Consider the following 17,284-nt stretch of genomic DNA (forward strand, 5'->3'; position numbering starts at 1 on the left):
TAGACATAAGAAAAACATCACAACACATGCTCAGCAGGATAATGCAAAGGACATAGATCTTACCATAAAGCTTTCTGCTGTCCATCTTTGAACACTATTGCAAATCACAAAAGACACCCTCTTTTATACCTGAGTAAAAGGTTTACATCACGAAAGATTATGTGTGACAATGACTTGAAAATACGCGGTGACTCAAATCACATTACTTGTCGTCACCCCACACATTTTCATAGGAATTCCACAGATGTGACAGAATCACACAGAAAGGGCAAGGTATGTATGGATATTTTTTATTCAGTTTATATCAATTCTAAGCAATCAAGAACAAATATCATACTCATACTGCAATGCAATTTTCTTTCTATGATGTATTTGTTGTGGTGTTTCAAACACCAAGTTTGATAAAGATCACTATAGCTGTCCCACAAAATAAGATAAGAGTTGATACAATCTCATAAAAACTTTTTATAAAAAAAAAAAAAAAAACCATCACATTTTTAAATGTGTGTTAAATTGAGAAATACAGATGGGAAACTGTGGTTCAAATGTTTAGTGGCAGGTTCCTGTTTTAGCACCATCGCCCTTCAATGAACTGGATCTTTTTCCTGTACAATATTTGCGCAAATACTCAAAAATGTAATAGAAATTTAAGCTTTACTATATGAGCCAATATAGAAACTGAATTCATGACTTTTCTCAATAATGGCAACAAACATTGACAAGCTGCCTTACATATCTGCTTTAAAAATGACCATATCAAAATGATCTTGTTTCTGAACACTTTCTGAACACTGGTTATCAGCCAGCATGTATAGATAAACAGCACAGTCTCAGAGAGAAGAAAAAGAAAAGACCGAAGCAGTCACTAGAGCAGATGATTAGAGTAAAATCCCGGCGTAAAAGTACCTTTGCAAAATATACAACTTTTTTTCTTTATGTACCCCTAAAGACAACATGCAGGTACATATTTGTGGCTAAAGTGTAGATTTTAGTACCTAATTTGTATATATTTTACATATATACATTCATACTTTTTGAAAACATAACCCAAACATAACCCAAATTTTTATGGTGTAGATAAAAGCGTTAACCGTAACGCTTTATAATAACGTTCAGTTGTAAATAATTTATAATTGACAAGTTAACGATGAACTAATCATTTACAAAACATAACTATGTGTTCATAAACGATTAATAAGTGATATGTTAATATTTTTAGATATGTTATGTAGATTAAATTATAAATAACTGACAAGTGATTAGATGATGATTAACTAATCATTTACAAATCTATACATTTACGAATTATTATTAACTAATATGCTAACGATTTACAAATCAGCCGTAAGTTATCTTAAAAATAGCATCATGAAATAATCAAACAGATCATTAGTAAAAGGTTTATACACTGAAAAAATGATTAACATTTTTTTTAATGTAATTGGTTGCAAACAATTTATTTTAGCCACATTTAAATAAAAACAATTAGAAAGTTAGCCAGCTTTGTTTAAATGTAGCTAAAATAAGCTTATTTACAACCACTTATCTTTAAACAAATAGTAAATTAAATTATTTTTTTCAGTGTAGTTATTAGTTAATATGTTATTAAGATTTAAGAGTATTTGTTTTTCAGTGCTTCTTGAAATAATGTCAATATTAATATTTATTCGTTTTTTTTCTCAGAAGATTTTTTGATGGTGGGGTTACATTGTAACAACTTAATCAACATACTGTGACAACACATTTATTTAGTTAGTTAGTCATTAGTTTAACAGTATTTGTTTTTCAGTGCTTCTTGAAATAAAGTAAATATAAATGTATCTATGTGAGCTGGTAAATCCTTCCCCCAATCCCCGTTATGCGTGTGACAATAATGGTGGAAGAGATGCCAACAGCCAAATTACAACTAAACTACTGTTCAACACTTTGGTGTTGGCAAGATTCATAATATTACAATAAAACACTAATATTGCGAAATATTGTTTTATTTTAATGTATATAAAAATCATATTTATTCATATGATGCAAATTTTCAGCAGTTTTTAGTGTCTCACTTGAGCCTTCAGAAATCATTCTAATATGCTGATTTGGTCCTCAAGAAACATTTATAATCAATATCAATGTTGAAAACAGCTCAAAATTTTTGAGAAAACTGTGATGATTTTTCTCAGGATTCTTTAATGAATAAAGTAAAAAATTATTTGAAATATAAATCTTTTGTAATATCTTTACCATCACCTTTGACCATTTATATGCACCCTTGCTTTTAATCTGAATTTCTTTTTTGTATAGGTGTATAGGCTACAATATCTAGCCTATTTATTGTTGTTTTTAATTTATTTAACATGCTACGAAAATTCATAATAATAATAATTACACTAATAACTACACAAGGTTCACACAAAACAGATTTTAGACATTTATTTTAATCATGGTGCCCAATAAATGAGAACTTGATTATTTACTCACCGAGGAACCAGATGTACATTAATTCTACACTTACATTGCATTGTTGTGTATATAATGGCTTCCCATTCAATGAACTGATTTTTTTATCTCTTATATCATGTTAAGCCTGGCAAACAGAAACAGTTTCACTGTTTGAAACACTGGCACAAGTTTCACTAAGGTGCAGATAATAATTTAATGACAATTTCTTTAAGAACAGGTCTTAAACTAGTGTTGCCAAAAGAACAATCACATTCACACACCACATTATGAAACCCGGTGGCCATTGATGAAATGGAGAAACTATATAGGGATATAATGACAAAGGTTGATGTTTCAGAAATATTACACATGTTTTGGCGCTAGTGGATAATATTTTGCATAAAAGTGTCGTGCAATCAACAAGACAACCAGTGCTTTATGAAACAACGTATGCAAGTACAGGAAGAGGTGAAGAAAACCTCAGTATGTGCAATTATTAATTCATATTAGGACACATGTCCAACACAACCAAATTAAATGACCAGAGAATAAGGAAGGAATCGTTGTTTTCCAAATCATTGTACTTAAGCATTTCGTAGCAGCGTTGAGTAGATCATCTTGGTGATCTGCAGAACTGCGGCATGAAGAGAGTATTGCACCACTATGGAGCCGAAGCCCTTGTAGAAGCCCATGGTGCCCTCCTCACGGCGAATCGCATTAATACAGTCCCTCATTCCTTCATATTGCGTGTTAATGGGCAAAACTTCACAACCCAGGTCAGTGTTGTCGATGATAGTGCGTGTTCCCTGGATATGCAGCCTGTGCAGCACCGTTTCCAAAGGAAACAGCAGCACATCTGCACACAGGCTGGCAGCAAAGCTGGCCATGAGCTCAGGGAAGTATGCATCCAGCATAGACTGGACCGCGTCCGCTTGGGAGTCAGGGGACGAGTGCTTTGGAGAGCCACTATTCCGACGCCGCAGTAGGTAAAGAACCAGCCGCTGCACGCTGGAACTGATAACATAGTGGAGGAGACCGTGGAGGACCGTGGGGAACAGCAGGTTCCAGAGGGGAAGGAGACGCTTGCTGTGAGGCACTCCCATACCCACTACACGCCCGATACCCTCTTTCACACAATCCAGGATGCCGGGGTTGTCTCGGATTATTTCACTCTGGTGAAGAAACATTAAGAGGAATCACTTGAAGTCGGGCTGGGCGTTTTAACAATAACAACAAAAATCCACATCATTATACAGCTTTTTGATCAAATTTCATTATATTTTTGTATATGCTGTATATAAGGGGGATATATTTAATACACGTATCACATTAATGTACATACCTATTTTGTCCCCCAATGATAGAAACAGCCATGACAACAAACATCCATTGTTGATTCAAAATGTTTATTAAACCCATTCGGACTATTGTTCGGACTGTTACGACAGTCACTGTGTCAGAATTTTGACTCATAAAATCTTGCCGTGAACAAAAAACATTTCAGACTATACGATGTTACCCGAGCATTCATTGCATGCCGTCATTAAAGGATTAGTTTACTTTCAAATTAAAATTTTCCTGATCAATTACTCACCCCCATGTCATCCAAGATGTTTACGTCTTTCTTTCTTCAGTCGAAAAGAAATTAAGGTTTTTAATAGGGCTGGGCGATATATCTAACGATATGATCATGCGCATCTAGTCAGTAAATCTGGTTCCGTGATTACCGCTAAATCGCCATCACCTGCTTATAATTGGAGCAGCATTTAATAGACAGAACCGTAGATCACTTACCAGCTACGCAATTTTGCGTTCATTATCCCAGATGAATTGCCTTCGATAATGAACGCGATATTGCGTAGCTTGTCAGTGATCTACGGCTCTGTCTATTAAATGGCACTCCAATTATAAGCAGGTGATGGCGATTTAGCGGTAATCACGGAACCAGATTTACTGACAGGATGCCCATGATCATATCGTTAGCCCTAGTTTTTAATTAAAACATTCCAGGATTATTCTCCTTATAGTGGATTTCAACAGCTACCAAATGGTTGAAGGTCAAAATTACAGTATCAGTGCAGCTTCAACGATACCAGATGAGGAATAAGGGTCTTGTCTAGCGAAACGATCTGTCATTTTCTAAAAAAAACTAACAAACAAAAAACAAATGTATATGCTTTATAAACAAATGCTGGCCTTGCACTGCTCTGCGATGCACGTACAAAGGCTCTTCTGTGCTCCTATTGGCCAGTGTCACAGATGTGGACATCTGAAACATCATAAAAAGTATCACAGAGGTGTAGTGCACACTATGACACACTACACAAGAAGAAACAATTGAATCACGCGTCCAGATCGCAGATGCAGATCATGGCAAAATAGGACTAAAATCGTGTAGTATGAACGGTAAAGAACGAAATAAAACACACTGTTTATATGCCTGATTCATTCTACATGATTAGCAAGAATTTGTCACAATCTGCTTGATGTAGGGTGTCATGGGACACGTATACATCCCACACTATTGATGACAGAACATGAAATGTTAATGAAGGCATATGCGATGAATGCTCAGGTAGCATCGTATAGTCTGACATGTAGATTTTTTTAGTCAAAATCGCATAATCTGAAACAGTAGGCGCGTTTCCATTACCCTTTAAATTTAAATTGCGCTTAATGGAATTCAATTTTGTTCAATTTCGTCAAAAATGTCCATATAATCACAAAAGTTTTTAAACTCGCATGAGGTGGTTTTTCAGGCAATGTGAAAAGGGAATACTTTTTTCAAAACTGCAACGGAAACGTTGTATTTGCATTTACAGGTCACATGGCATATATAAAAAGTCATATGATCATTCTTCAATGTACTATAAACTCCAAGAAACACTTCATACATGGCCGCTCTCAAGGAAAAACACAAAAACATTGTCTAGCCTGAACGGGGCTTAAAAGGAAATTAAATATATATATTTAACTATTTACACTTCTGTTCAAAAGTTTGGGTCAACAGGACATTCTTCATACAAATGTTTTGTAATGTTCACAATACTACAATTCCTACAGCAAATTCCGAAGTCAAAATGAAATCATAACAGAAACTGTTATCAGACTTTCCAACTGCAAGCAATAGCAAACCTTCAGATTTTCCAATAATCATCAAAAATTGCATCATAAACCTACATATTGGAGAGTTAGTTGGCCAAAACGGGTTTGCTCTTTTACCACAAGATATAATCAAGACTGCGTTTCCTAAAGCATTGAATCTGATCTTAGTGCCTTGTCAAGATGTTGTGTCACAGGAAACTCTTTATTCACTGTTATTCACTGAAAATATATATAAAACTTTGTTATTTTTATACAAAATAAAAATAATATAAAAATAATAATAATATAATCAAAGTCTTGTTTCCAGTAAAATGATCTAAATCAAAACTGCTAAAGATATTTAATATTTTCCTACAGGTTTCCATAGACTATATTTTGAATATACATATAGTGTATTTTGTTGTGCTCCACTGGAAGATATTTTCACTTGTTTTTAATCATAAAATTCACTGAATCCATTATTTTATTCCCCATTTTTATTTTTGTGTACAAAGGACAAGAAGAACATGAAAAGAATTCTTTTGGAAAAAACGAAACAAAAAAAGCCAGAAAGAGTGTATAAAAATGCCGTACCTGTACAGTCTCTATGAGACTTGCTGAGTAAAATGGCATTGCAACCACATATGTGAAACTGGAAAAAAACCCAAAATGATTTATTTCACAAGTTCAAAGCACTGCACAAAAAGAGATAAAGAGTAGATTGATAATTTAAATGTCAAGCCTATGGAATTCCCTTTCAGTATTCTTTGTGGGACTTTGATAAACAAACAACAACCTGCATATTAAGCTTAGTCAGAAACTTATTCAGACAGATCCCAGATATGGAAGAGCAAGGTAATAATATGACTCATAAAAGAGTCAATTAAGAGATAAACAACTTGCAGCTTATGGCATTTTCCAAACAATAGCAAAAAATGCTAGGTAATTTACTGTAATACACTGTTTTTTAAATTTCTTAACTTACCCTTTGAGTACTAAGTGTCCCAAGACTTGTTTAGGGTTCCACTTGTGTGATAACTCCCTGTGAATATTCATGACAATAATAGACAATTTACTTCAAAAATGGTAGGAAAACATCATGAGAGCTGATCAAATAAATTCAAATCACACAAACTGCATGCTGCCATCATTTATTAAAAATGTCAGACCTAATTATAGACGTAATTATTATTCCTATGAGTGTTACAAGTCATAGGCAACAAAACACAACCAGTGATTAATCTCTAAAGAAAACCTTCTCAAGGACACTTATTAGCAACTGCTTACATTTCCATACCTTGGTAAAGGTGTGCATTCGCTAATGATGCCCTCCGTTCCCAGTGTAACCCCCTGTACCACAAAAGTGCTGCCCATCCCTTTCCATAAAGCCTTTGGACCCTGTAAGAGAGAGAGAGAGAGCTGCTTCAATGGAAACGTTTTATTCATTTAGATCACAAGTGGTCAGATGAGAGACATAGCAATTTACATCTGGGTAACATGAGTCTCAATAGTATCTCCAACCAGATTCTGAAAAATCTCAAAAGAAATATTATATCTCAGTGGTTTTTTTTTGTTTTTGTTTTGTTACTAAATCGAAAAGGTTGGGACACACATTCAAATAACTACACATTAAATGAATGTTATATTCAAATAGTAGTGAAAACAATAAAATAATCACATTTTATTTTTTTTATAAATTTTTTAGACAAACCAAGGTAGTACAACCATAAAAAAATAAAATAAATAAATGTCAAGATAATTATACTCAAAATATGTTTAAATCAATATTTAAATGTTTTTTGAAATTGGTTTGTGTACTAATATATCAATACATATAACAATATTGTATTTTTCAGATGTTAAAAATGTGTTTAAAGTAAAAGAAAAGATTATTGTGCCAATAGTAGTAAAAATCTTTATATTAAACAATATAACTAATTTAATATATGTTAAATCATGCCCTTAGTTTTTCCTTCCTGTGACAGGGAGGCCCAGAAAGAAGCTATAAGAATGGTTGAATTAATTGTTAGCTACAGTTTATTATGTGACATGTCAACAATATCCAGATAAAAAGGTGAAATTATAAATAAAATGATCAACATTCTTACAACCATCTACAACACGTTACATTATAAACACAACAAATGAAAAAGTTACAAATTAACAACAGTAGGTCATTAGGTTACTTATTTGAAAGTCTGTACAATGTAGAAACGCACTACGTTTGACTTTGAATGTGCAGCAATCACATTTAATTAAACAAAATCATAACCTTTTGAAGTTTAATAATTACATCAGGCTGTAAAGCGATCCATGTTTTTAATTTAACAAAATTGAATTAAGGACTTTTTAAGGATCTGCATGAACTCCATGCATGTTGGTAATGCACAAAAAAAGTGAATACAAAAGCAGCGTGGTCCTGTGTTTTCAGCCACCTTCAATTCAAAATGCTTTGGACCCCCTCTATTAATATTGTCCACCTGTGATCGGATAGTCACCTTAAACTTAAATAGACCTAGCATCGACCCTTGTGGTACCACATGCCCCGCATTTAAATTGTTCTTTAAAAGCAACAACAAATCAAAAATCTGTGACGTATTACCTGAGTTTTGGTGACATTGTACATCACACTGATGGCTGTCAGTGGGGACAGGTGGTAACACCTGGCATGGTAATTCACCTGAAACACACAGTTCATTTTAAAAGATCCATAATTTTTCAACACTATAAAATGCAAAAATACTTCATGTTGTTCTGCCTGGGTTCAGCCTACCTGACACTGACGTCGAAACACAATGCAGGGATGGGCCAGCACATTTTCTGTGAAGAGGCTAATTCAAACCATACAAAATATGATATTGAGTTTACTAATATTATTTTGCACATCTTAATATAATTGTACTTTCAACAAAACTTTAAAGCCATAATTACCTTGCAAGACCTATCCCAAACCCAGCAAATCTGTTCAGCTGTTCTGAAAGACAAAATAATGCAGAGATGGTCAGTATTTTAATTACATGTACTTAAAATATGTACTTAATAACTTTTGTATATTTTTTTAATTTGTATTTTACTGGACAATTTTTTTTTATTTTGTATTTGAAATAATGAAAATACTAAGCAAGTCTTTTTATTCTCAGATAATGCAATCTTTCTTCACCTGTTATAATAGTACTGCCAACTACAGCTTATAAAAGGCTAAATACAAGGGAATGATATTCTCTTGGATCCATAGGCAGTCTTAAAAGGGTTAGTTCACACATAAATGACAATTCTGTTGTTAATTACTCAGCCTTTTGTCATTACACTCCCTTCGTTCATCTTCGAAACACAAATGAAGATATTTTTGATGAAATGAGAGCACTTTCTGTCCCTTTACAGTCAGCCATAAATTCTATTACACATTCAAATTCCAGAATGTTGGAAAAGACATCATTAAAGTACCAGTAGTTTAACTATGGCTGTGAAAACCACGTCAACCAACCACCACCGTGGTTTACTGCCACTGGCAGTAGTGCACGTGACATCATGGACTCTATGCATACTTGTTTTGTATACAAGTGTAATAACTCAAACGCCATACACAGAGTTTTCTTTAGATTGGCAGGTTTGAGCGCATGAAAATACAGTTTATGCATTCAGCAAATTGATTTTGTGTAAGGGGATGGACCTTGTTGGGAAAAAAATACTACATTGCGATCTGGTTCCATCTCCATTCTTGTCACCCAGTTGCGTTTGTATAAGTGTCTTCAAGTTCCCATGATCACAAACGCCTGGCTGGTTAGGTTTGGTGAGGCTTAGTGTCTCCAAACTGGCCAAATACCACCCATGTGATAAATAAAAGATGTTAACAATAAATGTGGCAACAATTCCTGTTTTAAAGAGAGTGAGGGCAGATGAGGAAAAATGTCTAATGTACAACCGGAAGCGACACAGCATCGCAAGAGGTTTGTTTAGTGTCTACACAGGACATCTGAACTCTGTGTCAGTACATAATAAATAGGATGAGGCAGTTTACTGTCAGAGATTTGGCATGTTGTGTAGTGCTGCATACAGTGTAGCATCACCAATTGATTAAAATTAATTATACAGTATTTTGTCGTGTCGCGCCCATAGTCATATTTAACTTTCTTATTTAGGCTACTTTCTTGTTTAACTGTATTGTTTCTTTGATATTTATTTTATTGTTTTGCAAGCTGTGTATTCACTGATGGAAGTGCTAAAATAAACACACACATTTGTTAATAGATGACTGAGCCTCAGTTATTATTAGTTGAGTTAAAAATATAACATATACACACACACACACATTTTAATACATGTGAAGTGAATGAATGTAAAAATTATGAATGAAAAGAGCCCATATCAAATACTGCATTGCTGTTGCCTCTCAGTGCATCTCTCAGAAATCAGAGCTTGACAAGAGTAATATCAACTAAAACTGACACGCACATTTGTTTAGTAAAGTTCAATAAAAAGACGTAAGACTGGTTAAAGATTTATGCATAATGAAAAAGTGCGCCTTGAATTAATTCAGTCGTGTTCAGACGATTACTAAACATTTGTCATGAAAGCTCTCTATTTGTATGATCAATTTATTTTTTGAAATTAATTTTATACTTTAGAACACTGAATAGGACAAATATTCGAAGCACAAATATTTTTCCATACTTTAGTTCTCATTTTTTCCATACTTTTCTAGACCTGAAAATTACTTGAGGGAAATAGCTATAGCCTACTTTTTTAAACTGACTATTTGTCCTATAAACTAAATTGTTAAACCTCAGTTTTATGAAGTGACGTGAGTGCTTTATTGGTGCAAAAACATATATATTATCAGATATCGCTCACTGCATGTTATTACAGGACAGAAGTAAACTTGTGACTGTATTCGGTAATGCGATATATTGCGGTGATTAATATGCACGATATTGTTATCGTGGGCACTTCTAAGTACCGTGAATAAATATACATTACAAATTATACAGAATTTTTAATGCATTTTAAGAATATTATTCCCATCAGCTGCTTAAAATGCACAACATTGCTGTATGCTGGTTGAAAGAGCGCATGCGCTCTTGCGCATGAGAAGCACATGGAGGAACACGTGAGAGACGTGCTGAATGAAAGCACATTCACTCTCTGACAGCAGATGGCGCTAAATGCAGCCCTTACCCTGTAAACAAAAATAATCTGAAATAACCATTCAGATTTGTGTTTTCCCTATGGTGTTTATTACAGAGCCAACTACTGAAATATTTAGACTTAATAGGCTATTTATACTCAAACTAGGGCTGGGATAAACGATTATTTTTGAAACGATTAATCTAGCGATTATTTTTCCGATTTTCCCTTAACATTGCAATATATGTTTATTGCTCTTAAAATTACTAAATAAAAGACTGACTAAGAATGCATTACTTTGCACTTGTATAGAGATAGCATTCAATAAAACCTTGAAGCCTTGAAAACACATAGCTTACTGAAACAAGCTTACTGGACACATAGGACCTATCTTACTAAAAAAAAGTTCTTCTTTTAGATGAAAATAACAACAACTTGATGTCTAGCATTCAATAAAAAAGGTCACCCAAAATACTTGTTTAGAGCAATTGAAAGAATAAAGTAACCAATGTAAACTTGGGGGCTTTAAGCTAATACAGGGAGTGCTTTTCCAAAAAAATCAAATAAAAAAATTAACAGTGGGAGCCAGCAGCCTGTCAGAAAAAAAAAAATATTCAAATACTCCACGTGAAACTTTGGCGTTCCGCCCTTTTTCTATCGTGTTTAATGATTTTGATTAATATGCACGAGAGAGAGAGAGAGCAAGACAGCGCTCGTGTAGTTTGAAGACTGTGAGTGCGCGTGAAATTTTGGTGTTTTGCCCTTTTTCTATCGTGTTTAATGATTTTGATTAATATGCACAAGGGAGAGAGAGAGAGTAAGAAGCACTCGTGTTGTTTGAAGACTGTGAGTGCGCTCGCAGCCCGGGCTCTCTCTCATGCGCGCCCTGTCAGGTGCGGCAGTCATTCTATTCTACATCACTCACCGATCACATAAGGCTTTGACAGCCGCCAAAAAAATCAATGCAGAAAAACCCCTGGATTGGTTATATAACGTTGGACAGAATGTTGATCCGGCCATCGCGTATATTCAACGCACATAAGGTAAACGTTTTGCAAACGTTTTTTAGAGAAATAAAAACAGGTAGATGAATCGATGCGCATATTTTGCGTCGACTTATTTTTTCCGTCGACGTCATCGATGACCTCGCCGCGTTGTCCCAGCCCTACTTCAAACATTCATTTTTTTTAAATCTGGACTACAAATGCCCTAGATATTGTTTGAAACTGTTTTGATCTTTTATTGTTCATTCACACTTTACATTATGGCTTCATTAGTTAACATAAACTGCCAATGAAAAAATTATTCTGAACATTCATTAATCTTAGGTATTTCAATATTTAATAACACATTGTTAAAATTGAAAGCTGCAACTGAGAGCTAACATGAACTAAGACTTTTAAGATTTTTTATCAAAGATGAATAACTTCTATAGTAAATGTAGCTATTGCTCATTGTTTAGCTGTGCACTTATTGAATGAGCACTATGCGATGTCCGAACTGATTACACTATATTGCATGTATTGTTTTTAATGTAAAATCGTTTTCTATTTTTAAACTGTCATAAATTCATTTTAAGTCAATTTTTAAATAATTTTCAAGTTCCTAAATTGCTGGGTTAATTTTTGTGATTACTTTTCTTCATGACTTTTTTTTTTTTTTTACTTTCTTTTTGAATTACCATTGTGTACGAAATGTGCTATATAAATAAACTTGCCTTGCCTTGCCTTGAATGTTAATGCATTAATTAAGGTTAACTAATGAGGTCTTATTGTAAAGTGATACCTATTGGTTTTTATAGTTCTTTTGCACTTTAATGTGTAAAACATTTAACTTTTATATATTTTTCTGTATTGCTTTATTGTCTTAAATGTTTAGTTATTTTTGTAATAAGAAAAAAAACTTATTTAACCTGTTATACTGTATTATGACCACTTTTTAAAACAAAATTTCAATATCGTGATAATACCGTATACCGTGATAAAAGCATTATCAATTAACCACAACAGGAAAATTTGATACCGGCATATCCCTAGACAGAAGGAAATGATTTGCTGCTCTAGAACTTTGTTTACTAGCTGACAATCGATGTAAGCTTGTTAGCTACTTGTTTCTGTGGACAAAATACATTTTTTAAAGGAGCTTTATGAAAGAATTTTCAAGTATTAATCACTTTTTATTGCCAATGATTTGCTGGTTAAAGCTCACTTAATGGCCACATGTTTTGCTATTAACAAGGGTTTCTGAATCCTGCGTAGAGCCATTTAACAGCTAAATCTCAGCATTTTGAGGATGTCAATCTTTACTGTTGAAATAGCTTGTGGCTTCCTCTTCAGTAGGAGTAGGCGGTATGGCAATACAGTTTTGCAGTACTGCTTAATTTTTGACACACTAATAAAAAAAAAGTTAAAAGGGGGATGAAAGTAACATGAAAAAATAAAGCATGCTTCATGGTATTAGAGCAAACAGTAGGTTGTGTCTTAAGTGAACATAAGAAATTAGAAGAAATATGGATCAATATATTGGATATAATGTCTAGTGTTAAGGTTAAAGAATATGTTGTTTACAAGTTGTTCAAGGAGTTAGGGTTAGGGTTAAATCCAGTTTAATATATAAGAGTTCCAAGCAATGCCCCTTAGATTTAAGATGTTTTAGTTCTGGTGTAAAATAAGGTGCAGAATGAGTAATATAAACAGTGCAAGTTTTTAAAAGTACAAGTGTATCAAATACATTGTGCAGTCCCTTGTTATAATAAGAAACCAAGTCAACTGGAGTAGAGAAACACTGCTCCTGAAGAAAGTCCAGTCTACCAGAAAGAGCAGATAGATCGATGTTCTTCACTGATTAGATTAGACTGACTAGGCATTAAACACATTTGTGATTGATAAAATGTCATTTAACCTATTGTCATTTAAGCTATTGAGCTTCAAATTAGTTTTTGAGCCCATGTGAAAAAGTAGCATAATTTACATATGATTTAAAGTTTATTTTAATATTTTAAATATAAAACATTCAATTCAATTGTGCATTATAGCTGACACCTATATGGGCATAAATACATAAAAACATTTGTTACAAATTACAAATAATTACAGTTGTTTTTATAACTGCAAGTCATTCTCCTCAAATGCTACTGACGTTAGAAAAGTGTATACCAATTATCACATGTAACTTTAGAGACGGTCCCTAAATTTGAGACTCTTGAATGTCCAGTCAAGCCAACTTTATGCCGTATTTTTTTTTTTTTTTTAACTTTCTTTAGTTTTCCTTTCTCTGCGCCAGATTGCTGATGTCCTTTACCCTGACATAATGTCCATCCATCCATTATGAACATTCAGCCCGAAAACATGAGGTGCGAGCATAGACAGTAAAAGAAATGGACACAACGACCCCCTTTGGATTCAACGGAGACAAGTGAAGTGAATTAGAAGCACGCACTTCCTGGGGGTCGAGAGTACTGCGCAGACTTAAACTGAGCTTGATGACGTAGATGTCACGTGACCAAGAAATCTGAATCACCCACCGAATCTTGCAGACGTTGTTGAATAATTTTGTTCCGTTGCTTGTATGGACTCTCTATGGGCTTCTCCCTTGACTTCATGCCTCCATGTCCCCCCGATAGCCTCACAGACAGTAAAAGATTGCCTGTGAGCTTCTCCTCCTGTCCATATGGTAATTACTCTACTGTGCGACAGAGAGTCGCAGGTTATGACGCAATCGTTAGTCTATTTTTACAAAAACTGCTTCTACGGGACCACAAAGTAAGATACAAGGTAATGGGGCTTTTTTACATTTTTGTGTTTCTTTAGAAATAATGAATGGACAAATGGAGTCTTTAAACGCCTCAGATGTAAAGTTATTCACAGTCAAAGTGACGCCAAAATGAATGGGAGTCAACGGAATGCTAACAGTGGGTGGGGGTCCGCTAGCCAATGGCGGCGCCCAGGGGTGCTTCAAAAAAATATGAAACCCTGCCCTGCTGGGTGCGAGCGGTCGCAAGCACGGATGGAAGAATGGCGCATGGTTTGTTTTTTTTGGGCAACTTGGATGGTGCCCCCTCTGGGAGTTGGTGCCCTACACAGACTGCGTACTCTGCGTATAAAAGTGGCGGGTCTGCCGACTATATATGAACTAGCTTTTTTAAATACAGTATTTTTATATTTAACGTTAGTTTATCTGTATGTTTGAAAGTATTTTCTTTTCGATTATTGGTGATTCCATAGGCTCTCTCTCGCGCACCTGCGCGGTTTGAAACACCAAATAGTTATGCTATCTCAAGAACAAAGAGTCTCTGCATGATAATATGTGTTTCGTCGATCTCACGGGCTGACGATATGACGATTTGAAAAATGACCATATCGCCCAACACTACCTGACTCCCAGGATCCTTGTTGGACTCTACTGCTGTAGCATTGAGAGCATACCTACAAGCTGCATATCAGTGTGGTACAGCAATTTCTCTGCATCTGACTACAAGGCACTCCAGCAGGTAGTGAAAACTGCTCAACAGATCACCGGCACCCAGTTAACTACTATTGAGCAATTGGGCAAGGAACATCATCAAGGATGCCTCTCACCCTAACCATGGACTTTTTACCCTCCTTCCATGCGGCAGGCGTCATCATGCCAAACAGTTAATCATTTTATAGTATTTCTTTTTTAAATTGTAGCATAATTAGTATAATTAATTGTATTATATAAACAGGTTTGATTCCCAGGGAACACATGTTAGGTAAAAACTGTTAGCCTGAATGCACTGTAAGTCACTTTGGATAAAAGCGTCTGCTAAATGCATGAATTTAATTTTGATTTTAATTTAAATTCATTAATAGTTTACCACATTTTATATTGTTGTTCAACATTGTTTTTTGCTTTACCCGAAATGCAACCACAAGTCTTTGGATGGAAGATGCTCATTTTATCTATTGTTTCCTACTGATGCGGAGACTCTTGGTTCGTACCGAAAGATAAGCTCATATTACGATTATTCCATGGAAACACCACATTAACCAGCTTTACGTAGGTCATGGTGAAAGTGAAACTTTAATAATGCATAATGCTTAAAGCCATGTTAAAATGAAAAGTTTTCGGCCACATGAAGCTGTAAGAAAGCAGAAAGATTGAGGATTTTCTAGAAGCAAGGATAAAATAACATTTTGTCACCACACTAAAAATGTGGTACTTTATTAAATTAAATTTATGCATTTAGCATTTTTTACCTAACATGTATTCCCTGGGAATTGAACCCACAACCTTCCGCTGCTAACAAAATGCTTTATCATTTGAGCCACATTTAATTTTATTAAGTAAAATAAATTAAATCTTACCATATCCAAAAAAATTCTCACTTTAGTCTGCTGTTATTTTGTTATATTGCTGTTAATAGATTAAATGCACTAGAATTTTATTGAATACTACGTGGAGACTTATTTTTTAAATTAAAATATTCACATTAATCAAGGATTGATTGACTTCCAATGCATTTTTTTTCCCGAAATGTACAGATATACATGCTTTATACATGCATTATTAATGCTTAATTTCAGTTTGGCTCTAGTTTTGTATTAATTACAGTTTTTATATAAAAAGGGTTCATGTAACGTGCATTAAAATTCATCCACAGAGTAAATCCTTTTCACTGATTAAATACCAAAAATAAAATACCAAAATGTATATATAAAGTCTTTCATAAAGCTTTGTTGTAGCTGTTCCAGATAAAACCGAGAACTAGCTGGAGATGGGCGGAGGAGCAACAGTGACAACGCACTCATTTACCACATATTTACTAAAAGCATGACTGTAGAGGCGGGTCTTGTCTAATATAAACCTCATGGCACAAATAATCGTCGTGAGATACTATTGCTTGTGGTTATTTGAATACTATCCCTTTCCGTGAAAACATCTAATTTCAAGAATAGTGTTCATAAAATTGCACTCAATGTTACCGGACGGTGGAGCAGCTGATTGGGCTTCGTCTGCAGCTTCAGGTGGGGCAGGCGCCTTCTCAAATTGGGGTGTGTGATCGCCAAAATGCAGGTTTCTGCTGCCAGGTATATCTGGAGGCGTGGTAACCCAGTGCTGGAGGTCAGGGCCGGATGAATTATTGAATGACCTGGCCGAATAGCCCCCGCTGAATGACGGATCCTCTCTGCCCTTGTAACCCAAACCCTCAAAGCTTTCAGGCCGACGAGAAGTCATGCTGGGAATCGCTAGGAAATTGACAAGATATCTCAGTCGAACTTCCTACGATGTATAACCTATGTGATGTGATACGAGTTCATTGAAAATGATAGCAATCGTAAAATGAGGAAATGTATTTCTTGTTGACCGAGGCAGGCTGCTAGCAAGGATAGTGCTTTAGCAAAACAACCCAGCAGCACAAGCTTGAATGGACTTTTGTCGGTTGACAGTTTACTTCCGGTTTGAATTTGGCCTTATGGGTTATGTAGTTTATTGCATTTACAAACCAATCAGATAATAAAAGAAAGAAATATTTTAAGGCCTGTATTGTGTAATGTCAGACAAAGAATCAGTGAAGAAATGAAAAACGTCCACCGTGATTGTTACTTATTTTTAACCAAAGGCTGATGTGAAAGATGAATTTAGTCATTTATTTAGTTTGCCAAATGACTAAATCTAAATCTAA

General features: G+C 34.7%; 1 protein-coding gene across 1 annotated transcript; it reads right to left on the minus strand.

Annotated features, from left to right (window-relative positions):
• Positions 1-2,406: 2,406 nt before the first annotated feature.
• LOC113084149 (solute carrier family 25 member 46-like) lies at positions 2,407-17,068 on the minus strand. Its single transcript, XM_026254795.1, has 8 exons — positions 16,584-17,068; positions 8,446-8,488; positions 8,288-8,345; positions 8,117-8,194; positions 6,812-6,912; positions 6,500-6,556; positions 6,109-6,166; positions 2,407-3,602 (listed from the first exon to the last, which is right to left on the minus strand). The coding sequence occupies exons 1-8, from the start codon at positions 16,834-16,836 to the stop codon at positions 3,015-3,017; spliced, it is 1,236 nt and encodes a 411-aa protein (XP_026110580.1). The 5' UTR covers positions 16,837-17,068; the 3' UTR covers positions 2,407-3,014.
• Between the last annotated feature and the right edge of the window lie 216 nt (positions 17,069-17,284).

The sequence above is a fragment of the Carassius auratus genome, chromosome 5 (assembly GCF_003368295.1).
Source record: "Carassius auratus strain Wakin chromosome 5, ASM336829v1, whole genome shotgun sequence".
NCBI classification, from domain to species: Eukaryota; Metazoa; Chordata; class Actinopteri; order Cypriniformes; family Cyprinidae; genus Carassius; species Carassius auratus.